The 25,868-nt window shown below is 39.3% G+C and overlaps 2 protein-coding genes across 2 annotated transcripts in view; one reads left to right on the forward strand and one right to left on the reverse strand.

The window, feature by feature from the left end:
- LYSMD3 (LysM, putative peptidoglycan-binding, domain containing 3) overlaps positions 1-2,640 on the forward strand; it is a 25,593-nt gene extending 22,953 nt beyond the window's left edge. The window contains 2 exon segments of the mRNA XM_009886874.1: positions 4-44; positions 2,032-2,640. Of these exon segments, the coding sequence (XP_009885176.1) occupies positions 4-44; positions 2,032-2,640 (650 nt within the window).
- Positions 2,641-9,942: 7,302 nt separating this feature from the next.
- On the reverse strand, positions 9,943-23,448 carry POLR3G (polymerase (RNA) III (DNA directed) polypeptide G (32kD)). Its single transcript, XM_009886875.1, has 8 exons — positions 23,329-23,448; positions 21,133-21,256; positions 15,488-15,556; positions 14,788-14,838; positions 14,226-14,275; positions 11,510-11,560; positions 10,507-10,632; positions 9,943-10,029 (listed from the first exon to the last, which is right to left on the reverse strand). Exons 1-8 carry the CDS (start codon positions 23,446-23,448, stop codon positions 9,943-9,945), a joined length of 678 nt encoding a protein of 225 aa, XP_009885177.1.
- Positions 23,449-25,868: the final 2,420 nt, after the last annotated feature.

The raw sequence follows: 25,868 nt of genomic DNA on the forward strand, positions 1-25,868 counted from the left end.
AAGGGGACACGCTGAACGCCATCGCGCTGCAGTACTGCTGCTCGGTGAGTCCCCGGCGCCTCTGACAGGGCGGAGTGGGCCGCAGTTCCGCTTCCAGCGCCTTTTTCACTTAAAGCTAGTGTGAGTGTAACGAATCAACGTGTGGTTCTTGGCAGTGTGTCTCAAAGTCTTCGCGCCGTGATGAAAGCCACACTTGCGCGCAGTCACGCGCGGTCCAGACGCCGTCGGAGTCCGCGATGAGGAGGGTTTTGCCGAACTACCTGCAGGGCTCTCATCCCATGGGGCGGGGGGGAACACCCCGCATCTGCCAAGTTGCCTAATTATTTGTCAGCAGGAGCCTGTTGTACCATCGGGAGCGCTCTGCCCATGTGCCCCACGCGTCCCCTCCAGGTGGTCACACCGCCCTTCGTCTGGTAGCTGGACAGTTCTTAAATCAGTCTGGTGAATGTCCTCCCTACCCAGTGCTTTTGGCTGGCCAGTACGCATGAAGGCGGAGGCTTCTGTCTGGGTGGATGTTAGCCTCTGCGTGTATCCAGTTGTAACGGGAGATAAGCTGTGCGTGTAGGTGGACTGACTGCTGCCTGTGCAGTTTTCGAGAGGTCAAATTTAGTCAAATTCAAAATCCCTATTTACAGAATCCCTTGCTGTTGTCTAATTCTTCAGGCAGAAACAGAATTAGGGGCCTCCTGTTGCCAGCTTAGGTGCCAAAATCTTGACATAACTATTTAATAACTCTGACAGACCTTAGACTTGTTAAGCAATTCTTGGCTTTAGAACCCACCACAATTAGGTATTTTGAGCTGGCTTACTAGTTCAGGTGTCAAATAAGAAATAAAATGTAACTCAGTTGCTCTCTATCTTGGAAATTCATGGAGAATGTGGAAGAGCGAAAAAAAAAAAGAGCGGTCCAGGGCTTTAGGCAGAAAGCATAACTTGCGCTGCAGTGGAATCACTGATCACTGGGGTAAATGCAGCATTTGGTAGTTTTTTATGCTCATGTGACTTACTCAGCGTGGTACGCGTAACAAATCACTGTCACAGGAACCCAAACGCTCTTTCACGTTACAAGGTTAGCGCAGGCAGTAGGCAGGTTTCCCTAACCTACTTTTTCTGGCCCCATCTGTGTTGTAAGGGGAGCAGTCACAGCAACAAGGGTCTCTCGACTACCTTGTTTTGTGTCTGTAACTTCTCCTGGGGTAGGTGTCCTCCCAATGAAGACAGGAAAGATCTGAACTTGGGTACAGTGCATCTTGAAATGGGTGCAATTCCAGCATGCTTACCTGGTGTTGCAAAAAAGTACGGATTGCCAAGTACTTGATTACAGTGAGGTTTGCGGCTGTGCCTGCCATGTTGAGGGAGTTACTTGCCTCAGAATGATGCTGCTAATTCTCCAAGGGCACTTAAATCCTTGCAGAGTATTTCCCGTTCGACTTAAAATCTGAACTTACTGAGAGCAAAATGAGATTAATTTTTGAGTGAGAATAGGGAAAGGGGAGAGCTGACTTGATGAAGATGACAGTTTTAAGTTACGCTTGGTTTTTGCCTTAGCCCCCAGAAGCAGAAAGAGTACGCAAACCACAGCTGCGGCTAGGTGAATTGGAAGCTCATAACTTTTAATATTCCTTACTCAAAAGTTTTCAATTTAATTAGGAACTCACAGTGATTTACTTCACACTTACAACAACACTGATGTAAAGTCCCATTCTTTTCACAGAGATAGCTGCCACTGATAGATGGATGTACATTAAGTGAATGTGTATGCCTGAAGTGACTTTCAGTCGTCTTACCTGAAGTGAGGAGGTTTGTTACCTCATAATTACCTTCTTGCTTTAACATTGTTCAGATTTGGTCTTTGACCTCCTTTCCATACTGTTTGAATGGGTATCGGTTTACAAAGGGGAAAAAAAAAACCAAACCAACCTGCCTTTGTTTCATTAGGGAAGAATTGTATTTCCCAAGGGTGCAGTACTCTTATTTAAGAGTTTCGGTTCAATGGGGCTTTGGTATTTAAACTGTTGTTTTTATTTTTAGGTCGCAGATATCAAGAGAGTTAACAATCTTATCAACGATCAAGATTTTTTTGCCCTGAGGTCTATCAAAATTCCAGTGAAAAAGTTCAGTGTGTTGACCGAAACACATGTCTCTCCAAAAGGAAGACCAGTCCTTCGGCCTGCTGTGTGTTCCCCAGAAGTGCAGGAAACATCACTGTCTGATAAATTCTCTGCTAATGAGACTGCTGGCAACTTCTTAAAAGAAGTGGATCGAGATATAGAAGAAATAGTGAAGTGTAATGATACAAAGAGAGAGAATCTTAATGAAGTTGTTTCTGCCTTAGCAGCCCAACAAATCTGTTTTGAAACTGATGGTAAAACCAAGAAATCCAAGGATCCATACTATGGAGCGGATTGGGGTATAGGATGGTGGACAGCCGTAGTGATTATGTTGATCATTGGCATAGTAACTCCAGTTTTCTATCTCCTGTATTATGAAGTTCTAGTGAAAGCAGATGTCAGTCACCATTCTACTATGGAGTCTTCCCATTTGTTTGTCACAACAGCATCACATCAGAAATAAATAGAAAATGGAATAAATCCGGTGAATATTATAAATGTTGATAATCAAGGAGACCTTCAGCCTTAACCACAGAAAATCCAAGGCAACAGTTAGTCCTAGACACGTAACACAGCATTAGATAAAGGGGAAACCACAGAATGCAAAATGCATCTGGAACGCAGAGAAAATGAGTACTAATGTCTGACTTGCCTTTATGGGCAGTGTTCCAGTACAAGGATATTTCTGTGGATCACGTAATCTCTGAATATGCCCAAGATGGGTAATTTTAATGCAAGAATGGGATATAAATTAAGGTATAAAATTGTCTCTGAAGCTTTGCACTTTTTTTCTATTTTGATAGGAATATGTTTTTTAATGAGATGACGTGAAAAAATGTAGTTTGAACTAACACATGAGGAGTCTCACTGTGTTTTACAGCCCTAAAATGGGCATTTGGGGATATCTAACTTTTAAACATCTTAAAGTATTTATAGAATGCATAGTACACTTGACATTTTAATATCGGGTTTACAGTTGTCAGTTAAAACTGTGTTCTCATATTTTTATCTTTCTTATAGAGTAAGATTTTTTTTATTTTTAAACCCAATCATTCCATAATTAATTGCCACTATGAAGTTCTTTTTAAAAAAGTGAATTTTGTAGAGGCAGTAGCTGATACTTAAGCTGGAATCTTCAAATCTTGTGCCTGTGGTCAACCCATTCTTTAGTACTTTCCAGTATAGGCAGTAGGATAATTAGTTTTCTGTGTACGCGATACTGTGCCTCAACACGGTCCAGTTGAGACTCTTGTCAAAACTTCACATCCTTCCATGGTATCTGATGGAAAACAGACTGGGCTGGACTGCGCTTCTCTGGTCAGTGCAGATGTGTGGCACCTGGCTGTGACTGCGTCAGTAGTCTTTATTTTATGCTGTTGGATTTCCTCCCCCCCTCTTTCCCCCTCCAGTTAGTCTCCGATCAGGACCAACTGATTTTTCAGACAGCAGGTGTGGGTACTGAGTATGCTACTGATCATGTGCTCACGAACCTTAAGCACTAACTTTTTCCTGAAATCTGTTAGAGTACTTCAAATGAGATGCAATGGCTGCTAGCAAGAAACTTAAATTCTGCCAGAATAGGCCAGTTGCAGCTTCAGGCTTGTTCTTTACGTAGTAGTCTTTTCATCAACCACTCTGTTCTTGAATGTTTCACTTGGGGTTTCATGAACAACCTTGGTTTTCCCCTCTTTTGTTCTCTACCTGAAAATGGTACAAGGTAAACAAAAAAAAACCCAAACTGGACTCTTCCTACAAAAAGGAGTGACTTGTGTACTCAGAATATTTTAAAATAAAAACAGATGCTGCCTATAATTTTTTTTTGTTATATTTGCCTTGTGGAGTAAGGTTTCCATTGCCCTGTTCAAAGTACCATTTGTTATCAAAGCCCAAGATGACTGACTTGAATAGGACGTGCAAAGACAGAAATGGAAAAATACCACTATTTTAACTACTAGTATAAGCTTTCCTTTGAGTGTCTTCACTAAGTATATACAGTATAAGAAGCTGATAAAGTGAATGTTTCCTGACTATTGGACGTATTCCAAGGTGCTTTATCAACTTGAATTTTGAAAGTAAAGACTCACGCACCGTCTATTCTTGGGGCACCAATTCTTTACTGGCATGCTGGGTGTATGAACACAAATTGGGTAACTTTTAATGTATTATATTGAAATTGAAGCAGGCCAGAGCTCAAAGGGAAATGCTGTACAGTTGGATCTGTGAACTACGATCTGTGGCTCTTGAACCCTTTGATCAAAGTGGTATCTGTGGAGATAGTGTGACTGCTCATAGTTTCCGCACGAGAAGAGGGATTGCAAACAGGCATGAACTTCGTGTTTTGCAGAACGCTTGTTTTCAAAGATCTTTCAAAATAATAGCTTTTTCCATGAAAAGAATATGCTAATAATACAAGCGTGAATACTGAAGTACCAGTTCTGGGTAAGGCTGTATGAAAAACTGTATTGCAAAATAATTTATGGTGGCTAACATGATACAGCTTCTACGGCTAAAGCTTTAAAAGATGACTTACCCAGTCCAGACAACAGCATTTTTCTATGTAAGACTGAAACTGGGGTACATAACGTGCCAGTTTTCTGCTGTAAGCTTATTTGCTGGTTTGCTTCTTCCTTCCCCTTCATTCTGTTTTTGAAACCTCGACACTTTTAATACTTTATCCTTCCATTTCAAAGAACACTGTCAAAGAACATGAAATTAGCTATAGTGATGATGCAACATAAGCCTAATCTACTGCACATACTTGAACGGGTGGCTATTGAACTGCCATCGGCACAGAAGTGAACCTGACTTCAGTTGTGGTTTGCTGAGACAGGAGGGTCTTCATCCTGTTGGTGTACCAATAATGACATCGGTGGTTAACTGTTGCTTTTTGTCCTGTGGTGGTGCAGCTCAATAGTTCTCTCACATATCTCGGGCTTTGGGCTTTTACAGCGTTGGAAGGTGTGTGGGTTACTGTCACCCAGTTAAGTGTGGTGGGCTTTTATTTACTTTATGATAAGCAGTGGTTAGAAGAACGCAAAGGGATAGCTGTTTTATTGAGCCATATTGTACTCAAACCAAGCGCCTAGTGTGGTTCTATTTTATTACATACCATATTTCATATAGCATATTTTTATTTTAGAGAGTTAACTTTATGAGAAGATACAGGAGGTCTCTTTCCGAGATGGTAGGACTTGCAGTACTGGTGATCTGCAGGCATGAGCTGGCATGGCTTGCTGCAGGATGCAGGGGTCTTCGCTTGTTTTTTCCAAAGTACAACATAACTGGCAATGCAGCATCATGCGTCAGCCCTGAATAAACAGGGTAACGGCTCAGTACGGAACTTAAATCGGATTTAAGTTAAAATCTCTAGAGTTAAGTCTTCTAGAAACTGACTTGTTTTAAAAACAAACAAAACAACTGAGTGGTAAATCATGTTTTAGGTTAATTACAACACATTGTTGATCAGGAAGTTGTTTTTAAGTGCATATTGCACTGTTGGATCATGTAAAATATGTACCTGCTTTAAATCTGCTATATTTTGGAGTATGTTATTACTGTAAGTCAGCAGAAACAAAACTTTCCAAGACTGAAAGAGACTAAGAATTTGAACTTCAGAAAGCAGGAACTTCTTTATTGCAGCGCTGGACACACAGGGGATCACTCTGCGTAGTGTGTGTACCGAGTTGCTCCACTACAAAAGTTACATACAATCAAAATACACATATTCATCATATTTCTGAAAAACAATTAACATATTCATACAATTTCCAAGAACTCATTAATATATGTAAATGTCTGTGACACATCCGCCTTCAGGCACACTGGTGGTCATCCGTAGTCTTCCTCATTGTGTCCACTCGTTGAACCTGATCTTTGCTCTTGCTCAGCTTGGTCGCAAAATTCCATTCCCCCGTTAATCCTGGAACCTCCAGGTTTTCTCGGTTTACTAACTAGGCCTACAACTTACCACTTTCTTGACAGGTATATCACAGCTACATTGTCTAACAGTTAATTTATAATGAAATCATAGATAGATCATACCTAGTTACCATTACACAAATTATTTATCACAAACTATATGTCATGGTTTTAATTTTCATTGATCGGTCTTTTGATTATACTATTCTATCAATATCCATACCCAAAATAATCAGCTGTTGTTTCTATTAATATCTATTGATTGGTTCTTGATATTTAAATCAAGAAGGGAAGGGTACGGGGGTTTCTAAGCAGCATCACTGGTGCATAACAAATTTCTATAGTTACAGTACTCAAACAAAACTTCTCTGCTCACTTCTTCATTGTTTCGTCCAGTTCCTATTAGTTTCTTGATACAAAACAGTAACTACCTGGTGAGGATCCTGTGGTTGTGAGTTTCAAAACACGCACCGTTCTAACATTCTGTTTCTACTACAATCAAATTTGGTGATTTTACAATATTGTTACAAATAGTCTTTGTATAACTATTTTATAAAGGCTGAAAATACAACTTTGTAAAATAATCCTGAGTGAGGACGCAAGCCTTATTTTAAATAATTCTGCTCCTCTGCTTTTAGAACATGAGTAACATACATAAAATAAAGATTTTATTTTAGACTGCAGTGGAAGTGGTGCATATAATGTATTCTTAGCTGTATACACTTTGCATGTTTTATTACAGGAGGCCAGTACTTGTATTTGTTTTGGCCAGTTTTTATGTATGATCTAAAATAAAAATCCTTGGCCAACAAGTATTTTGTTGGCAGTAGCTGCACACAGCATTCATATCTACCATACCGTAACTGCAGCCTTAATGGTTTATCCTGTGCATGCCTTGTAGAACTTGGAACTTTTTTGCATAAAGTTGTGAGAACTTGTTAGTCCTGTGAAATGAGGATTAAGAAACAAGCATGAAAAATTAACATAGTAATCAGTGAAGTTTGGAGATGGTGATCTCCCTACATGCTAAAATCAGTGCCGCCTTGTATGAAGTAGCAACGTTCTGTTGCTGTGCTACTGATACAGGATTTGCACATATGCCTGTCCAAACCTGAAGTCTGCTGAGACCCAAAGAATGGACCTCTGGAACAGCACAATCTCATTTCATTTCAGAACTGCTTTGGCATAGAACTGTTTCACTGCAGAACTCCTCGTTTTCCTAAGAGTTGGACTTACTTGCTGTTGTGGTTTGAGAGACCCATAACAATTTGTTGTCACTCAGACAATCATTCTATCACCTGATGATCCCCCCGACCCGGGAAGGGGAATCAGGGAAAAGCAAGGAAACTTGGGAGCTAAAGTATAAACAGATTTGATAGAGTAAGATTAGATAATTAACATCTGAGATAATTAACAGCACTAAAGAACCAATATTGATCCCGACACCAATACAGAATATGCAAAGATTATACTCAGCCAATTCTATCAGTAGGAAGCTGTGCACTCCCAGCAGTGGACAGTAAATGTCGGACACTGCGAGCGCTACAGCTTCAGGGGGAGGGGAAGTCCTCAGGAGTCCGGCACCGGGCACGAAGTTCTCAGGATGGCAGCCGTCAAGGGAGAGAGAGAACTTTGCAGCAAACTTTCTAATTTATAGTGAATGTGACGTTGATGGTAGGAAATAATCCTGTTGGCAGCTTGGGTCAAGTGCCCGGGTCTCGCTCCTCCTCATCCCCACACCTGGCAAGCTCGAAAACACTGAGACCTTGAGACCCGCACACCATAGCTGGCTGTAAATATTTTCACAAATTCAGACACTGGAGTCTTCTAAAAGTGCAGTTTTCCCAAGTATTAGAATAGAAATTAGTCCTCTGTTGCTCAAACCAGGACACTTGCCATTGTTAAAGTAGTCCTAGAGGGTCCATCCTAAGACCCAGCAGTTCCCTCTGAAGGACAGAGGTGACCATTAGTTCACCTTTTATAGGTCTCAAAAAGACCTGATTTCTGCCAGAGTATTATTTCTCAACAGTACAGCAGGGAGGGGGTTGTTTCTCCCCTTAGCAGTTTGATGAATGAATAAAGTCATTGGTCCCCGAGAATTAATGTCTGCTACAAAATAAGGTATTGTACTTGTTCAGGCAAGCCACAGCTTGTGGCCAAATCGTATTTTGGGTAGCAATGCTTTTACAGTGTTAATTCTGTAGTTCTGTCTTTGGCAAAAGCCATCTATTTGCATTCCCTGCGTGAGAGGCAAGGAGTCTCATTTACCTTGCATAGAGGGAAACGGCAAGTATAAGATAATACTAGTTGTACTTGAGGCAAGCAAATTTAATTTTCAGCATGCTTGCCTTGTTCTCAACATCCATCTCTCTTTTTTATATCACATGCAAGAAACGGGCACACCTGTTCAGGAAACAACTGCTGGCACGTGTGTTCTTAAAAGAAAATGATCAGACAGAATACATTTCCTCTGCGATGCACCAGAATGTTTATTAAACATTATTAATACAGCTATGAGCACTTAAAAAAAAATCAGTACACCTCTGAGGTATGACATGCATAGCATCTTCGTTTCACTTTGTGACATCTGATATGAATTTTGTCAGAACACTTCAATGCTACATCTTAAGGAACAAATTCTTGTTGCATACAGAAGTTCAGAGAATAATGCAGTACTGTTTTCCAATCAGCAGTGAGATGAAGTACTGCTTAACAAAATGCCAAACTTACAAGTAAAACTTCCGTACTTTCTTTTGCTGATAAAAGAATTGGCTTTGTTTTAAAATGGTTCTTTCATTAGACCTGATAACAGTGCTAGTTATCAGGAACAGAATTTTTTAAAAAAGTAAAAAAAAAAAGACACCAACCCTGACCAATAGTAATATAATAACACTTATTTAAAAAAAAGCACCGATCAATAATATTTTGTACTGTCAAAGGACAATAGGATATAGAGAATGCTCTGTCATTTCCTCAAGTTTTTAATCTCAGGAATACGTTTTCTACACTTCAGCTGTTGGTTCTTAAATAAAATCAATGTTTCCAAACGTTCTGGTTTTGCTATTCTCAGCATTCTTGTCTTGTTCATGCATCAAAATACTTCATCACATTATTTTCCTAAGTTTCTAGGTTTTTTTGCTGATTTACTGTCTGTTAAGTTTCTGTCTTGTTTGGTCTGTAGGAAAGTTAATAAATACATTAACAATTACATGCATAGCTATCACCTGCCATCTCACTTAACAGCTCTATGAGGTAGGAAAGTTAGTATCACCGTAAGAGGCGGAGAAACTGAGGTGAAGGACTGAAATTCTCATCACTAATCTGTGTGCCACTGGTGAAAACCAGGATTCCATAATTTCTCCATCTTAAATTCTGCCATATATTCTTTCTAAATTACATTACCCTAATTACGTATACTGATTCATAAAGGTACTGTAACACATTGTTAAATATTACAGTTCCTTCTTCCCAAAATACTAAAAATAATAAGTTCTTTTAAGTAGAGTAATAGCTTATCAAAAGTAATAGCTTGTCCATATTAAAGTGCTAAGTGGTCACATTTTCAGCATAGAACTGACTAGTGCAAATGCTTAGGCACAATTTTCGTTAAAACGCATACATTCTTCTGTGCAGAGGCAATACAACAGCATATAGCTTACTCCATCATTAGGCATTCCAGAGAACCTTAAAAAGGCATGTGTCTGCAAAACGTTTGGCAAAAGAACAAAACAAAGGATCCCATACGCTGTTTTACAGCATAGTACGCTTAAAAAAGAATCGTCCAACGTGGTTTTGGAGAGTACACTTAAAACCAACAGGGCTAAAGCATTAGTTCTGTTGATACTCAGCCTACCTCCAGAATTATACTTCAAGTAGTGTAAGGCGTGAGGAGTTTACCACCTGGCAACAATAGCTAATACGTTGCTTCATCCATATTGTCATCACTACCAGCACCAAAGTCATCTCCATCTTCAAAATACGAATAAATGTAGTCATTTTCCTAAACAAAAGGAAAAAAGCATCTATCACGGTATCTGTGGAGGAGACAATTTATGAAAGAAACAAGCTTTAAACTGCACGTAAGCACCCACGTTTTACAACAGTAATAGGATTTTTTTCTCTCCTTATTTCTCAGGAAAGAAAAAGGAAAATATCCTAATGAAGTTCTGATATCTATGAAAGAAAAGGCAGGGTTTTTTATGTAAATTTTGTGCCCTGTTTTAGTGATGAAAATGAATAAATACATGTATTTATTGTGGCAGGACACATTCATGCTTGCAGAGTAACATATCTAAAACACCCACTCAAATTAACTACAAACAATGTAGTGCAACAAGGAAAACTGATGGATTAATGCCTCTCACTACAACTCTCCCTCAGCATCAGAGAAGCTAGGGACATTTCTTTGGCTGACAGCCAACAGACTACTCCACGAGTGGGATCTGACTTTGTGTAAATAGGAAAGCTGACATCATACCTCTTCATGCTCCTCTTCATCGTATTCCTCTGGTTCTTCTGCTTCTTCACCATCTTCACCTTCTTTGTCTTTTGTTTTGTCTTTCTCATCTTCAGATTTTTCTTCTTCATCATCCTTTTCCAACTCCTGTCACAAGGCAATCTCCTTTACAAGGTAATCCCGTGTTACAGCAACAGCATATCCTCCACACTACCAAAATGTTACGCTGCAGTTAATGGCAAGACAACTAGCCTAACAATGCTGCAGAAATGTTTTTTGTCAGTATTTAAAACAACATGATGTGAAGCACGAGAACTTCAAGGACTTACTTGATCAAACATTAGCCATCAGACTTGAAGTCTAAAAATGGGTGTTGTGTGTAATAAATTGAGATGATGATTTCCCTTTACCACCCACTGTTAGGATAATTGACAGTAGAAGGCCATGTCATACTCGATGAAGCAATACCACACACTATATATAATAATGTATCTGTATCAAGCAACTGACAGATCACCAAAAGCGAAAATAGAGGCTGTTTCACCTTTAAGCTTCCCATTCCCACATGGTGGGTAGTCACCTCCAAAACTGAGGTCACTTTTCTTCTAAGTTTCTCTCTCTATATGTTTCCTCCCTCTCAATGTATTAAATGGTTTCATTTCTAACATCACTAGATTAGTGAAACAGCAATAAATTTAAAAACTCTGGCACCGATTCCTCTTTCAAGAAGATCAAGCAGTAGCTCTGCTGTTCACAATTGGGCTACATTACTATCCAGTGAAGAACAACTAGTCGTGTTCAGAGTCAAACAGGAGCAAAGAAAACAGTTTCTCCACAGCCAGGCTCTATCGTTATCCTCTCTCTTGTGCTACCACATTGCAGAACAGTTGTCTGTCAGAGTAAGAAGACAAGGCCAGAACAAGACTGCTCTGGTTACTCCATTTGTACCAAAAAACATACTAAAGTCTTCATTTTCCTTCAGCAATTTCTATTGTACAATTTAGAAACAGTATGCACATCTTACCTCAATTTTTTTCAACACATCCAGATTACTTTTTGGTTCAGAGCTTTTTGCCTTTTTTGGTTTTGCACCTGCTGAAATAAAATATATCACTATGGGGTTTTTTTAGATGGAAGAACACAAATGCTCTTGTTTAATTTGCTCTTAAGAGCTTACATCTTGAGTATCCCATGGAAATCCCGTACTGTCTGTATTAAAACTACCTTAGACTTTGAGCTACATCATTCATGGAGGTGTAAGTGCCTGATTTATGTAAGTGATGCCTAGAGGGCCAGTGTGAAATTCACTTTGAACAGATAGTTAGCCAAAGATTTGGCCTAAGTGTGATGTTCAGCTTCACAAAATGCTTTTCACCTACGTACTCAAAATATGTTAAAAAATTAGAACAAAATCTCAATTGTTATTTTTCATCATCTTCAAAAAGTAAAAACTCATTAGTGTTACTAGCTTACGCAACACATTAGTGACAGCTGGGTGCTTCACATGGATAGATAAAAAAGGCAGACAGCAGTTTATCAGCTCCAACGCAGCAGGCATGGTTACTGCAGCTACATGGCTTTTGGACCACAGTTGGCTGTCATCTAATGAGTCCACAGTGCATATTTCCACCTAGTCCCTTGATTCATAAGCATAATTTTTATCAAGTAACTCCCTACAATCCAGCCTCCTTATGCTACTTAACTATATGGTGGAGCAAAGGTCAAAAATAGCATTCCATACACCCAGCTAAGAGCTACCTGAATTGCAGCACCCTAAACTAAGGCTGCCCCAATTCCAGGAGCGCAGTTTGACCAGAAGATGAGGAAAAACAAAGAGCTCTGCAGCGAGAGATGTTACAGCACTTAGAAAGCTCTGTGAGACGTCCCATTTCCACAATGTAACTGCCTTTCAGCTCTCCTGCTGTATTCAGCATAATCACATAGCACTTACAACAAAGGGCTGTACCTAACACAGATTAGCTCTTCTCAGCAGGGTAAAACTGCCTGTGTGAACTGCCATATTGGTGTAGCTACACGGCTCCTGATGGACAAGATACCTTCAGACAAGCTAGATTAGGTAACTTGCACCTTTTTTACCCTAGGCTGCACTAAGAGGGATCAGAAAAAAAACCCGTGCATTGATGGAGAGGGACATTCTTTCTGGAGCAGAGAGTAGTCCAATGTGGCTATGTATTTTATCTGGCTTAATACTTAAACAAGCAGAACACTAAGAGCTGCTAAGAAGACAACTATATTTTGTCAAAAGCATTTTTCATAAATAACCTCCAGTTCACTTCAGTGTTTTGCCTAGGAAGGGATTTTGACAAAACGCACTGCACAGAGCTGAGGAGAGTCAAGCTGCTCTGTAATAACATATGAACAGCATCAAAACAAACACATCCAGAATGAAGTAGGCTTTTAAGTAAACCACGTAGAAAGTGTGATTCAAAATTAACATCTCTGCGCAAACCCCTGGAGGCTTCTAGATATAATGCCTAAAAAAATCCCTAAATGCTGGGCATCTCTGGAGCTGACCATAAAATTGGAGACACTGACACATCATTAGTAGAACTTGAAGCAAAATTGCTCCTTACATCCATGTAGCTTAGAGGTGCAATGCAATACAATCTAAACTTTCCAAAGAGCTGTTTCTTGGTCTTAAATGCATGCATCTGATTGCTATATACATATGCATACAACTGGCCTACAAGAGCTGAACCAAATCAATGCTTTTGGTTTTGGTTTCTTTTTTTGGCAGGCACTGCTGCTATCTAGGATACTGTGGTCCACAGCCAGGGATTAGTGCGGGAGAGATGTGGAATTCTACCCAAAGTTTTGTCACTGAGAAGGCAAGTGGTTGGGCCCTTGGTTAAAACATTCAGGGAAACCAGAAAGAGGGATGAGGAGGTGTGTAAAAATGAAGCCACCCATGTACATGTAACCATGTAGTGATCCCGAAACCACTCCTGTAATCTATGAAGGTAGAATGGTAGGAAGCCTGTCTGAATCTCGGTGCAGATTCTCTCCACTCCCTCACCTTTGTTCTACTAGATTATAAAGTCCTGATGGTCAGCTGATCTTTGCCGTTACAATTATGTAAGAAAATGTACTTTTAAGAGCAAATAGAGAAACTGGTACAAAAGAAAGAGGGAGAAATTCCCCACAATGAGCAGTGATTCTCTCTTTGTTAATGATAGCCACATTATCGTAACAAGGAATAATAAATCAGCATTTATGATTTTGTTGGATCCTGGGGAGCTAATTATTGCATCCAGGCTTATAAAATTTAATGCAGTTTCTTCTTTTTTTTTTTTTTTTTAAAAAAAAAAAAAAGCTATGTACTGGTTTAATCTTTAAAGATTTTGCAAATAAGTGTTTAATTTTCGGTTGAATCTTGCAGTCTACCTTTAGTACTACGCTTCTCAATGACGCTCTTAAAAGGAACAAAGCTTCCAGCTGAGCCAGTCTCCATGACTACTGCACATTCCCTTTTCTGTTTCTATTTTATTCTTGAACTGAAAAATGACACATGAAGGATCTGGACAAAGAGAACAAGAAAGTAAACAACTATATATAAGAGACAGCTAGATAGAGGAGGCCAAGTGTTATTTCACACCAACAGAGCAACAGACTTCTACAGAGAACTTAACACTCATGCAAACCAGAAAACACTTTGAAAAGCAAATACATGTATGATGCTATGTAATAAAAAAGTTTTTTCCTGTAAGAACAACCAATACCAGCTCCAACTGCTGTTGAAGGATCTGGTTCACAATTCTGCAGAAGCAAGCTGAAAATAAACAAAAAAGTAAAACCTGGGAAAATTGAAAATAACCTATATTAAATCACATATAAAAGGCTTAAAAAATGGAAAAGTCAACCAAATCATAAACAAGATAATTAAGAAACCCAAAATACAAAGGAAATCTGAACAGCCAGCTACTCATTGAATAGAAGAAGGGTGAGTGTTGACTAAAGATACAAAATTTCAAACCAAAAATGTTTTTTTTTTTTAATCTTTTGTAATCTTTACATATCTCATGTGTTAATATAGTACATCAATATGAAAAGCAGGAAAGGAAGATAAATCTGTTCCAGGAAGTTAAAACATCCTACAGAAGCAAAGCAAAACCCAAAGAAGACAGGCAGACTAGTAAATTATTTAGAAAATATCTGCTAAAAGCCCTGATTATTCAGACTAATTAACATTTCTACCTTTTTTTTTTCCCCTAACCAGCTCTAGTATGTCTTCTATCACTCAACTAGTGCGTACTAAATGCTTGTTAAAAATATGTACTATACCTTTTTTGGCCTTTTTCTTTGGCTTCATCTCTCTTGGGAGTCTTCTCCAATCTATACAGAAAATAGCTTTAATACATATGAATGATGACAGTAATCCTCCCCCTGCTACCCACCAAGGAAAGGTAAGGGCCCCTGTTACGCATGATCCTATTTACATGCATGCCTTTCAGCATACAACAGTTTTACGGAATTCTAGCTGTACTTGAAATTGAGGAACTGGAGTGAGGACTGGCATTTCACCCACTTAATGACAACTGGCATCTGCCCCAAAGAGACAAAGTTCAGCTCTTCCAGTGGTCCACGTGCCCTTCAATTTACATTCTGTAATTAAGTTTGCAGTAGTGAGCTATACAGATATGGTTGTGGAAGTTTAATGTTATAAAACCCAGTGACCCGTGACTAAGACATCAGGTTGGGTCATTTTTAGTAACATAAATGTTTGCTCCCAGTTCAAAACTGGTATCTGCATGGCGAGTAAGAGAAAAAGGAAAGCTAGAGTGAGAGCTAAGCTCGATTTTTTGCTGCAAATCAGTTGTTTCAACTGTCTAAGTAAATAAAATCAATTTTTTTTACCCTTTTCTTTCATCAAAATGATACTTCACCTGCATCTGAAAACATGCAAAGGGTGGCATAACTCTTAACAAGGAATACATGACTTGGTAAGGATTTGCATATTTTCTTTGATAATCTCAGGTATTACCTGGGGTCCATGTTGGATGCTCTTTTTCACTGTCCTGGTACTTGTTACTGTACCTCTCTATGGAGAAGGCTACAAAGAGTTATTGAATTCAATTAATTTAAAAGGCAATTCAGACACCGTTCTTGATATTTTCCTGTAACTAAACATACAGTGTATTTTTTTAATCCCACATTGAACACTTTCTTGTGCTGTTGTCAAATACTTCAATGTTTAATGTCACTACTTTGAGCAGTTCTCATAATTCCCAGGACTAATCATTTGCTAAGTGCTTGCAAGACCTGGATTTTATATTCCCCAAAAAATGGCAAAAACCCTCGAACATTGCTTTGTATTTTTCGGGTACCTCCTTTCAATCAAAACTCTTCCCTCTCACCTCAAAAAACAAAACAAAACAAAAAAAACCCTCCAAAATTATTATAATTTATACTTATATCCTTGGAAAGCATGAAAACATAAAATGCAGATATAGTCAGGGCAACTATGTTGAAACATCAAATGAACGCTAACTCTTCTACTCTTCAACAGTTTCATAATCAAACCTTTGCTACAAAACCAGTCAGTGACATTTATCGTTACTGTGCTAATCATGAAGAGTATACAGAATTCCCAGGTCTCAGAAGGGCGCGTCTTAGACCTATGATGAGCAATTCCCAACACTCTAAGTACTTCTGCAATGGCAAAGCTTTGTAGCGTAACAGTGATGTGTCCTAAACAGCAGCAACACATTTTAGTCCATTTAACCTCTTTCCAGACACAAGAACTAAACTGAGAAATGCACTGTAAATAATACAGTAGTGATACAGTTTAATTAAATCCACTTATACTGCAAAAAAGCATGTGTAATGACAAAAGCAGTATCAAAACATAAACATTTTTAATTCAGCTCCATTTCTTCTTACCATATTATGGTGCCCAATTGCAAAATCCATTTAATGCAAAATTACTTATTCTGATCGCACTAATAACTCATTACCCATACAGGGCTAATTTTTGTGGGTATTGTACAAAAAAATGGTAACAGGAACAGATTGCAACCTTTACAGTCAAGGACTTCTAACATACTCACCAGAGAAAAGGAAGGAAGACATCAGAAATGAAGCTTGCTTTTAAACTTAGTTATGAGGAGGGCAAGCAGAAGACCTACTTAAAACTGTGCAGCAAAGAACTTGCACTTAAAATGACAGCGTCTCAAGAGGCATTTAATGTAGGTGGCCTTCACAGATGCTGTAGGAAACTGTCAGCACAGAGAGGGAAAGGAAGTAGTAGCTCTGATTTTGGCTGGAGGCTCTTTAGCAAAGAACTAATTGCTGATGCCATGAGTAAGAAAATACATCTGACTGACTCTTGCCACTGACAGCTAAGGAACCCACTGCCAAGGTGACAGTCACCCAGTCATAGCACATATACCACCTACAGGAAAAATATGAATGATTCATAACTTATGAAATGAGGAAAAGAGAGAACGCTTGCTACTCACTCAAAGTCAGCATTGAAATGATGAAAATCTATTCTATATGGCACAATAACACATCAAAATTGCCAGGTAGTATTAGATGTGGCTTTCATTTATTACCTGAATAATAATAAAATATCTATGACAGGTAAGCTAAAACAGCTTAGATAGCTATGTCCTAACTAATTAAAATGTTTCCCTTCTCACACTTCAAAGGACTATGGCTCACAAATGTTGTGCTGATGGTTTAAAATAATCCATTTGCTCTTGTATCAAAGCCAATTCAAAAAGTTCCTGCTTGTCTATGAGTCCTACCAGGCATTTTGATGAAATACAGGGGAGCAAAGGGCTGTAAACTAGATAACAGAAAAGATGAGTTAAAAGTAATCTACCCTGGGGCAAGAAAGTGATTTTTCTTAAAGCTAGGCCACTTCTGCCACATAATGCAGTCCCAGAGACAACTGCATAGTGCGACTGAGATGAAAGCAAGCTTTTTAAGCTGCAGACCACCACTGATGTAATTATGCCCCACCCCTCAGATGAGGCATTTTTGTCCAACCTAATGTTCTGTAAAAAGTTACCTCAATTTACCAACTTACCTTTGGGGAGATGATGATAATATCTGAAGCATTATTTGAGTCTATCAAGTGGCTGTCTACCTGCTTTCCCTGCAACTGTCAGTTTTTGTAGAAAAACAGTCTTCAAAGCTGGCAGTACTACTAAGGAGCACACTCAGCAACAAGAGAGAGATCACTCCATCTCAGAAAGAAGGCTGCAGGAACAAAGACAATTTTGCGACGAACAGTAAGAATGATGACATGAGGCCAAGTTGGAAAAGAGAGATAATATGTTCTCTTACAGTGACTGGTTCCTTGGAAATAACCCTGACAGGCTCCCAGGCATAGCAGTTTACTTTTTTTGTGCCTCAAACGGAAACAGCAAACTTCAAGCCTGACAAAGATCAAGGGCACAGCAAGCCTCTAGTGAGACGAGAATCCAAAGAGACTGAAACTTGTTTACTCAGAAGATGAAAGAGGAAATGTGATAAAAGAGCAATTTGGAATGCTGCTACCATCATAAAGGCATCTAGAAATGAAGATCAGATCTGTTCTTCTTGCCTCATAACCAAGGTTTTACCTGGCTGCACCAACAGGGTCCACCCTGGGCCGTGCTTGTGCTGCACTACGCCTGCCTGCTGCGTCCCGGTGACTGCTGGGCTCCAGCTGCAGGTCAGAGGAAATATTCTGGTTTTTGTGAGTCACAACATCTGGTTAGCAGTGTGTTCACTGCTCACACTGCAGAGTGCTGCTCCATTTTAAACAGTGTTTTAGTACAAGAACAAGTGGACAATCAATAAGGTGTGTTAATTAGTGCTACATTCAAAGCTTCGTAAAAAAAGAAACACACTCAGTCTCAATAACTTCTAGAATTCACTGCTACACCATGAACAAAAATTACCAAAAATTCAGAGGGGACTGGAGTATGTACCGCTATCGTATCAACATCATGAATATTCAGTCAGAAAATACTTTGATGGTTTTGAGGTGGAAATTAAACCTCACATTTTAGAGTTCAAATCAGCTCTCATTATTCAAAATCGGCACAAGATAGAAAGGAAAAGATTACCCAGTGTTACGGTTTGAGAAGCCCACAACAATTTATTGTTGTTTAAACAATTATTCTATCACCTGATGACCCCTCCCCACTCAGGAAGGGGAATAGAGTTAAAACAAGGAAACCCAGGGGTTGAAATATGAACAGATTTAATAGAATAAGACTAGATAATTAACACTAATAACACTAAAGAACCAATATTGATCCTGACACCAATATAAAATACGCAAGGATTACACACAGCCAATTATATCAGTAGGAAGCTGTGCACTCCCAGCAGTGGACAGCAAATATTGGGCACTGTGAGTGCTGTGGCTTTGGGAGGGAAGGAAGGCCTCAGGGGTCTGGCACCACTGCAAAGAAGTTCTCAGGATCACAGCCATGAAGGGAGAGAGCGCACTTCACAGCAAACTTTCTAATTGATGTTGAATGTGTGGTATGAAATAATCCTGTTGGCCAGCTTGGGTCAAGTGCCTGGGTCTCACTCCTCATCCCTGCACCTGGTGAGCTTGAAAACACTGAGACCTTGAAACCCACACACCATGGCTGGCTATAAAGTAAGTATTTTCACAAATTCAGACACAACAATCTTTTAAAAGTGCAGTTTTTCCAAGCATTAGAGAATTACAGAATCACAGAATGGTCAGGGTTGGAAGGGCCCTCTGGAGCTCATCCAGTCAACCCCCTGCAAGAGCAGGGGCACCTCCAGCAGTGGCACAGGACGGTGTCCAGGCGGGTTTGGGATGGCTCCAGAGGGGGAGACTCCCCCACCTCTCTGGGCAGCCCGTGCCACTGCTCTGCCACCCTCACAGCAGAGAAGTTTCTCCTCATGTTTAGATGGAAATTCCTATGTTTGAGTCTGTGCCTATTACCTCTTGTCCTATCACTGGGCACCACTGAAAAAAGACTGTTCCCATCCCCCTGGCATCCCTTTAAGGATTTATAAGGATTGAAAAGACCCCCCTTCAGTCTTCTTTTCTCCAGACTGAAAAGCCCCAAGTCCCTCAGCCTTTCCTCACAAGAAAGATGCTCCAGTCCCCTAATCCTCTTTGTAGCCCTTTGCTGGACCCTCTCCAGCCGTTCCCTGTCCTTCTTGAACTGGGGAGCCCCAAACTGGACACAGTACTCCAGATGTGGCCTCACCAGGGCAGAGTAGAGGGGGAGGATGACCTCCCTCCACCTGCTGGCCACACTCTTGATGCACCCCAGGATGCCATTGGCCTTCTTGGCCGCCAGGGCACATTGCTGGCTCATGGTCATCCTGTTGTCCACCAGGACTCCCAGGTCCCTCTCCACAGAGCTGCTCTCCAAGAGGTCAGCCCCCAACCTGTACTGCTGCATGGGGTTATTCCTCCCCAGATGCAGGACCCTATGCTTGCCTTTGTTGGATTTCATAAGGTTTCTCTCTGCCCAATTCTCCAGCCTGTCCAGGTCACATTGTATGGTGGCACTAATTAGTCCTATGTCGCTTAAACCAGTGTTTAAGATATCCAGTGTTTGGCCACTTTGGATTTCCTAAATATTTTTTAAAAGCTTTTTAGCAACTGCCTGTTGCACTGAGTAGGCCTAGGATCTGACACATATGGCATTTCCTAAGATGTTGTATTTCCTATTTTCCTGTAATAGCACTTGTCATTTATACAATTCAGAACAAGCACACAGGAGGATGATAGAACCAGGCAAAAATCACAAACGAACAGAAGCAGTCCTTACAGTAATAACCGCCTGTCCTGCTAGATTTACAATACCCCCACAACAAGGTAAACAGACATTAAAGTCTTCCTACCCTGCTCCCCTTTCCTTCTTTCCCACTAAACCAGTTTTCTGACCAGAAAGCTTGTATTTTAACAGTATAATGATGTATGACTGGATGTCAAGTATAGCAGAGCATTTGCTGTTATCAAACAATAATTACGTAGAAGCAAAAGACATTCTTAATTCAAGTAGAATAAGATCAAGCTTTGGCTTCTAATCCAGCTCTGCTTCTGATGGAAACCTCAGTAAATCACTTGTCCTCATCTCAATCTTTGTATTTCAGGTGATTTGTCAGTAATACTTACCGATCTTTCCTGAATGGACTTAGAGGAAAAAAAAATTAGTACCTTTTAGAATGTCCAGCTATTAAACGTAACATTGATTAGTTTAAGTATGTCTTTACACAGTTAAAATGGAAGCTGAGTTTCAATGCTAGTATTTACTACAGATTTCTTTGCTCCATTGCAAAATATTTAGGGTATTTTAACATGTAGAAATGTCTGTTTTGCTTGTATTGGTTAGCGTATAATTGAAAAAACTACATATAGTTGGTCTAAATGTTTCTTACTGTATATCAAATGGAATTGATCTTTGATACCTCTCTTTTTCACACAGTAGTTGCTTTCCAGTTACAGCACTTGTGTGACCCACAACTTCAGTAAGTGCAAAAGCAGAAAAGTTCGCTACTATCTTAAGCTGCCAATTTTTATTCCTCAGTTATCAGTATAAAATACATCTTCAACACATGCATTTCACTACATCATCCTTCACAGAGTAATAACTACTGAAGATAAAAATAAAAAGCACACAAACAAACCTTCACGATCTTCTTCTACTGACAAAAAATATGGCATTTTTTTCATAGTTCCTCTAAGATCTTGTTTTAAGGCCAACATGTAATCTTCATCTTCTCCTGTTTTCAGAGGCACTGGCTTATTGTCTGTACTCTGTACAAATTATGTTTATTATTTATAAGGTCTTAATAGCCATCAAATACACAGGAACACTAACAAAAGCTACAATAAATACAGCTAATCACAGAAGAATGCAACTATGCATTATGCTCCTTCACATGCATACTGCATTCTGACAAGCATAAATACGATTATAATCAACTTGATACCTTTTATGACTTCACTGTATCTCTCTGCAAAAATGTATCAAGAAAAAAAAAATATTAACACGAAAGAGTCATTCATAGACATGCTGAGCTCTTAATTGCCAAAAGCAGTTTTTCACACCAGCCTGACTTGCTCCGAAACCATTGCTTCTCTCTTCAGTCAGAGCAGCAGTGGCCTTAACCTCTTCTAAAACAGTATTTTATCTACATTAAATATGATTACTTTGAATCACACAGACACCCTTTCCATGACTATTGTCACAGAAACAGGTTGTGTTGTCATACAAACACGTAGCACACAACTCGGGTTCTGTCAGCTGAATTTAAATGAATTGTTAAGGTTTGGATTTTGGGGTTGGTTTTTTTTTTGAACTATGAATCCTGAAATTGGGAAATTTGGAATAAATAAGCAAGAACTGTTTTAAAAATATACAAAACACCAGAGACAGAGTTACAGAATAGATGTTGCTTCTCTCACATGACAGACGGTGCACAATCAGTACCTGAGTGGCAGGTTGCAAAGCACAAAGTGCTATCACAATCCCAGAGCTGGATCATGAAAGGAGTTTACTGCTTCCAGATGTATTTTCTAGCTGGCCAACACTTTAAATTGCTAATGTTGCTGATGGTAAGATGATGCTTCTTAATTGGGTTTCTAATTGCATTTACAGGAAATTTTTAAGAACTCAGAACATGTTTACTAGAAATATGCAATGTCAACAATTCACTGCTTAAAATTTCACTGTAAGTCATTCAACCGCTGTAATATACTTTTGGTCACTGCCCACTCATTAAATCTAACTCTTGAAATTTTTATTGATCCAGTTATGCCAGTGGGTAAACTTTGACTTTTTTGAATGGCACTAGATTTCCTCTGACAAGTTTACCTTAGTTCTGAAACTTTGTTCACAGCAGGAGGAAAACATCTTTTACTTCTCCTTGTTACACAAATACACTGGGGCTAGTACTTCTCCTACAGGACTAATCCATTGCTGACTATATCTGCAAAAGCTGTAATTCACAAAGAATTCACTTTCCTTGGGCTATCAAGCAGACTGCAACATTCACATTAGGAACAGTTATATATGGCTTTGCATCAATGAAATCACACAACTTAATTGTAAAGGTGGACTAAGAGGATATGTAACATTCGGTTCAGTATATCAAAAGCTGGGGTGAAATAACTATTCAGAGAAATCTCAGCATAGTACCAATTATATATCAAACTTGCAAGTTCTGTATCATAACATATCAGACAAAAAAATTTCATGCACCTTGATCAAACCCTGACATAACTGGGAAGTTCTGTTATATAAAACTGTGATGCTGTAAGACTACCTTTCCACCTCTAAATTGTCCAAGCTTCCCTGCATATCCTGCAAAACGCAGTCAGAAAATGCTCTTTTTTCTTCCTCTTTAATTTTCAAATACAGACCAAATGCCAAACCTCAATGAAGTTTCCTAAATTACATAAAATATCTTTCAGATACTTTCAAATTATTTTCAAATGCTGGCTACTGAGGTACAACACAGTCATCCGAAATCTTTGCATCAACAGTGAATCTCCAAAATCAGCAAATCCATTCACAGCTTCAAAGACTAGTGTAAGTTCATTTCAAACAAATTCATATATCCAGTGTTTCCATTACTGTAATGTCCAGAAAATCAAATCATGATGAGGACTTTAACAAACATCTTGCAAGCAATCTAGTTAAATATGGGATACAACAGTTAGCAAAGGGACAGAAAGTAATAATAAGAAAAACAATAAATTAAGTACTTCAAAACTGACCTAAAGTGCTTAGGGTTGTTCATATATTTCATTGCATTATCTAAACATGAGCATGAACATGCTTTACATGACCACGGAGTGTGATCTAAGAAACTCTCTGTACTTACAGGAAATGGTGGTGGAGGCTGACACACGACATCAGGTAGAGCTGCACCTTTAGCAAAGCCAACAGCCTCAATGTTAAAGGTAAACGCAGCACGTCCTCTTCCTCTACCTGACCCAGCCATTTGGAGTTACTGAAAATATTACAGATTTTTAAAGATTTGTTTTTGTTACATGTATCAAATGCATGTATATATTACCTATAAAATCAATGTCTAACAAGGATTACAGCAATTTTAAAACCACACTCAAAGATCATTTTAAACAGCAAGCCATTTTAAATGCCCATCTTAGGTTCTTCCACATACTATAAATTTGGTACATGCCTAAAATCAACTCCATTCCCTCGTTTCTGCTAGCCACCTCTCCATGCCTGAAATTACCTCCTAACCCAGAAACTTTGAATTTTCTTCTTCTAAACCTTAGATGCACTGCCTTGAGTTCAATAAGGGAAGAAGAACCAGAAACAACATTAAAAAAAGAAAAAAAAAAGTTCAAGGACCCTCAACGTTCTGTGACTACATTTTGCAGTTTCTGAACTTTTCTCCAAAAAACAGTTCATGTTTGTCACTGATGGCTTCTTCATCCTTCAGATTAATTTCTTCCCTTTATCTTTGTAACTAGTTTTGGGTACTGATAAAGAGTCAAAAGCAAAGAGGTTGAAGGGAAAAGCATCAAAGGACTCCAGCATGTCTGCATGCTAACTACTGATAAAAGGAGGTTGTTTCTAACTAAAATATTTCACCAAGGATAAAAAAGAAAAATAGTCTGAAAGCTACCTTTACAGTCACATCTCACCACCTTCACTCACCACCAATCCTCATCTCAGGATTGTATGACCCATGGGTTGGCAAGTAAAGTAAAATATAGGAAACATTTTTTGCAGGGAAGATGTCAAGAAATGGGACCCAAGAGAAGCCCAGCTGAAGCAATGTGCTACCGCTCTCTCCCCAAGACTGTGTAAAGATCAACTCAAACCTCCAGCCCAGAAATCCCATGTGCTGTTTACCATTAATTGCAAGGTTACCATATTGCACCCTGCTTGCTAAGAACATGCCTGTTCTGGACTTACTACTGTACCGGTATCATCACATCTATTCCCACCATTACTGTGCGGGTGAGACAGCAAGCTCAAACAGGAAATAAAAACAGTGCAATACCTACAGCTTCTCATACCCTTGTCTAAAATAACAAGAAATCCAGGAGAGAATTACGACTAGGAGCAAAGACATACATACTTGAAATTAAGATCTTTTAAGATTCCCCAAGATAGAAGCAATAGTCTTTTTTGTTAAATGCCAGTGAGAAACATTGATGCAAGAATCTTCCTACTTACTATTTCCAATAGCAATAAGCTCTGCTTGGATAAAACAAAAACACATTATATAGTTCTACACCACTCAGCAGCACAGAAAACTGTCTAAAAATAAGCAGAAAGACCTAAATAAATAATTTTAAGAAAGACAACAAAGCAAAAGCTAAGCCTGAGCATTTAATTAACTAGAAATGAAAAAAAAAAAAAAAGATAAAAGAAATAGCAAACTCATTTGAAAGCAGGATGAAAAGCAAGATATGAGCCTGGCAGAATAGAGAAAGAGAAAAAAATATAGTAAAGCCCCAAACACGAGCAATTATATTATCTAGGTGTGAGAAAAAGGAACCAACAACAGACGAAAACAAAGACACACTAAGTTACAGATGTCCAGCTAGCAAGGAGAGGCACACTGTTTGCATTAAATATACTGATTACAAAGATCCATTTTTAAAATGCTGTTGTAAAATTAACTTGCGTAAGATTCTCTTGAAATAGCACATTGGTATGATGAGAAGTAATGAGCTTTAAAACCAGTGGTATTTCAACTCCGCAGTTTTACTGAAACCTGTGATTTTTTTCAAGCATACCAGCTTCGGTTTATGTCTACTGACACCATAAAGTGACGGTGACAGATGACCAGAGAAATCCTGACAGAAAAGTTGAGTTGTACAAGCATGACAAAGTTACCATGACAACTTGTGTTTTGGCTGCCACAAGGGATGCCTAATGGAGCACTTGGGCACATTTTTTCTGTTTACAGATAGTTTGTGTGTCATTTACTCTACAAATGAGAAAGCGAAATTCAGATTTAAGCTTTTACAATTCCTTCACAACTACGTACACTGTTCCTGGGGCAGTCTGTCGGTCAGGGGAAGGCTGCAGAGGCCTTCGGGAGGGAAAGGACCCTAGATCCTACACCGCTGGCTTCGCGGGGGCTGGTGCAATGGCGGCCGGCGTGAGGAAACTTGGACGAGCTCTTGCTATTGTACGTTTTCCTCAGAACAAACCTGTCACTCCTGTTTGGATCCTTGACTTTCAGAGACAGATGCAATCAGTGGAAGGGAAGACTGCATAAAAGACTGAAATTTAAATACTGAGATTTTGTGGTGGGTTTTTTTTCACCTGATGCCCCTGAAGGTAAAAGGGTGAAAACATTTGTCACCATGGCCACAAGCCCCTGCCATCTGTGAATACACCCCCTCGGCTCCGCATTGCCCTCTCCCGCTCTCT

Source organism: Charadrius vociferus, unplaced genomic scaffold (genome assembly GCF_000708025.1).
Source record: "Charadrius vociferus isolate BGI_N301 unplaced genomic scaffold, ASM70802v2 scaffold244, whole genome shotgun sequence".
In the NCBI taxonomy this organism is placed as follows: domain Eukaryota; kingdom Metazoa; phylum Chordata; class Aves; order Charadriiformes; family Charadriidae; genus Charadrius; species Charadrius vociferus.

Coding starts and splice junctions, on each gene's coding strand:
- POLR3G (XM_009886875.1), bottom strand. CDS start 23,448: ATGGCTGGGTCAGGTAGAGGAAGAGGACGTGCTGCGTTTACCTTTAAC. Junction 21,257..23,328: donor AGCCTCCACCACCATTTCCT/GTAAGTACAGAG, acceptor TAATTTGTACAG/AGTACAGACAATAAGCCAGT. Junction 14,839..15,487: donor GCATCCAACATGGACCCCAG/GTAATACCTGAG, acceptor TTTTCTGTATAG/ATTGGAGAAGACTCCCAAGA.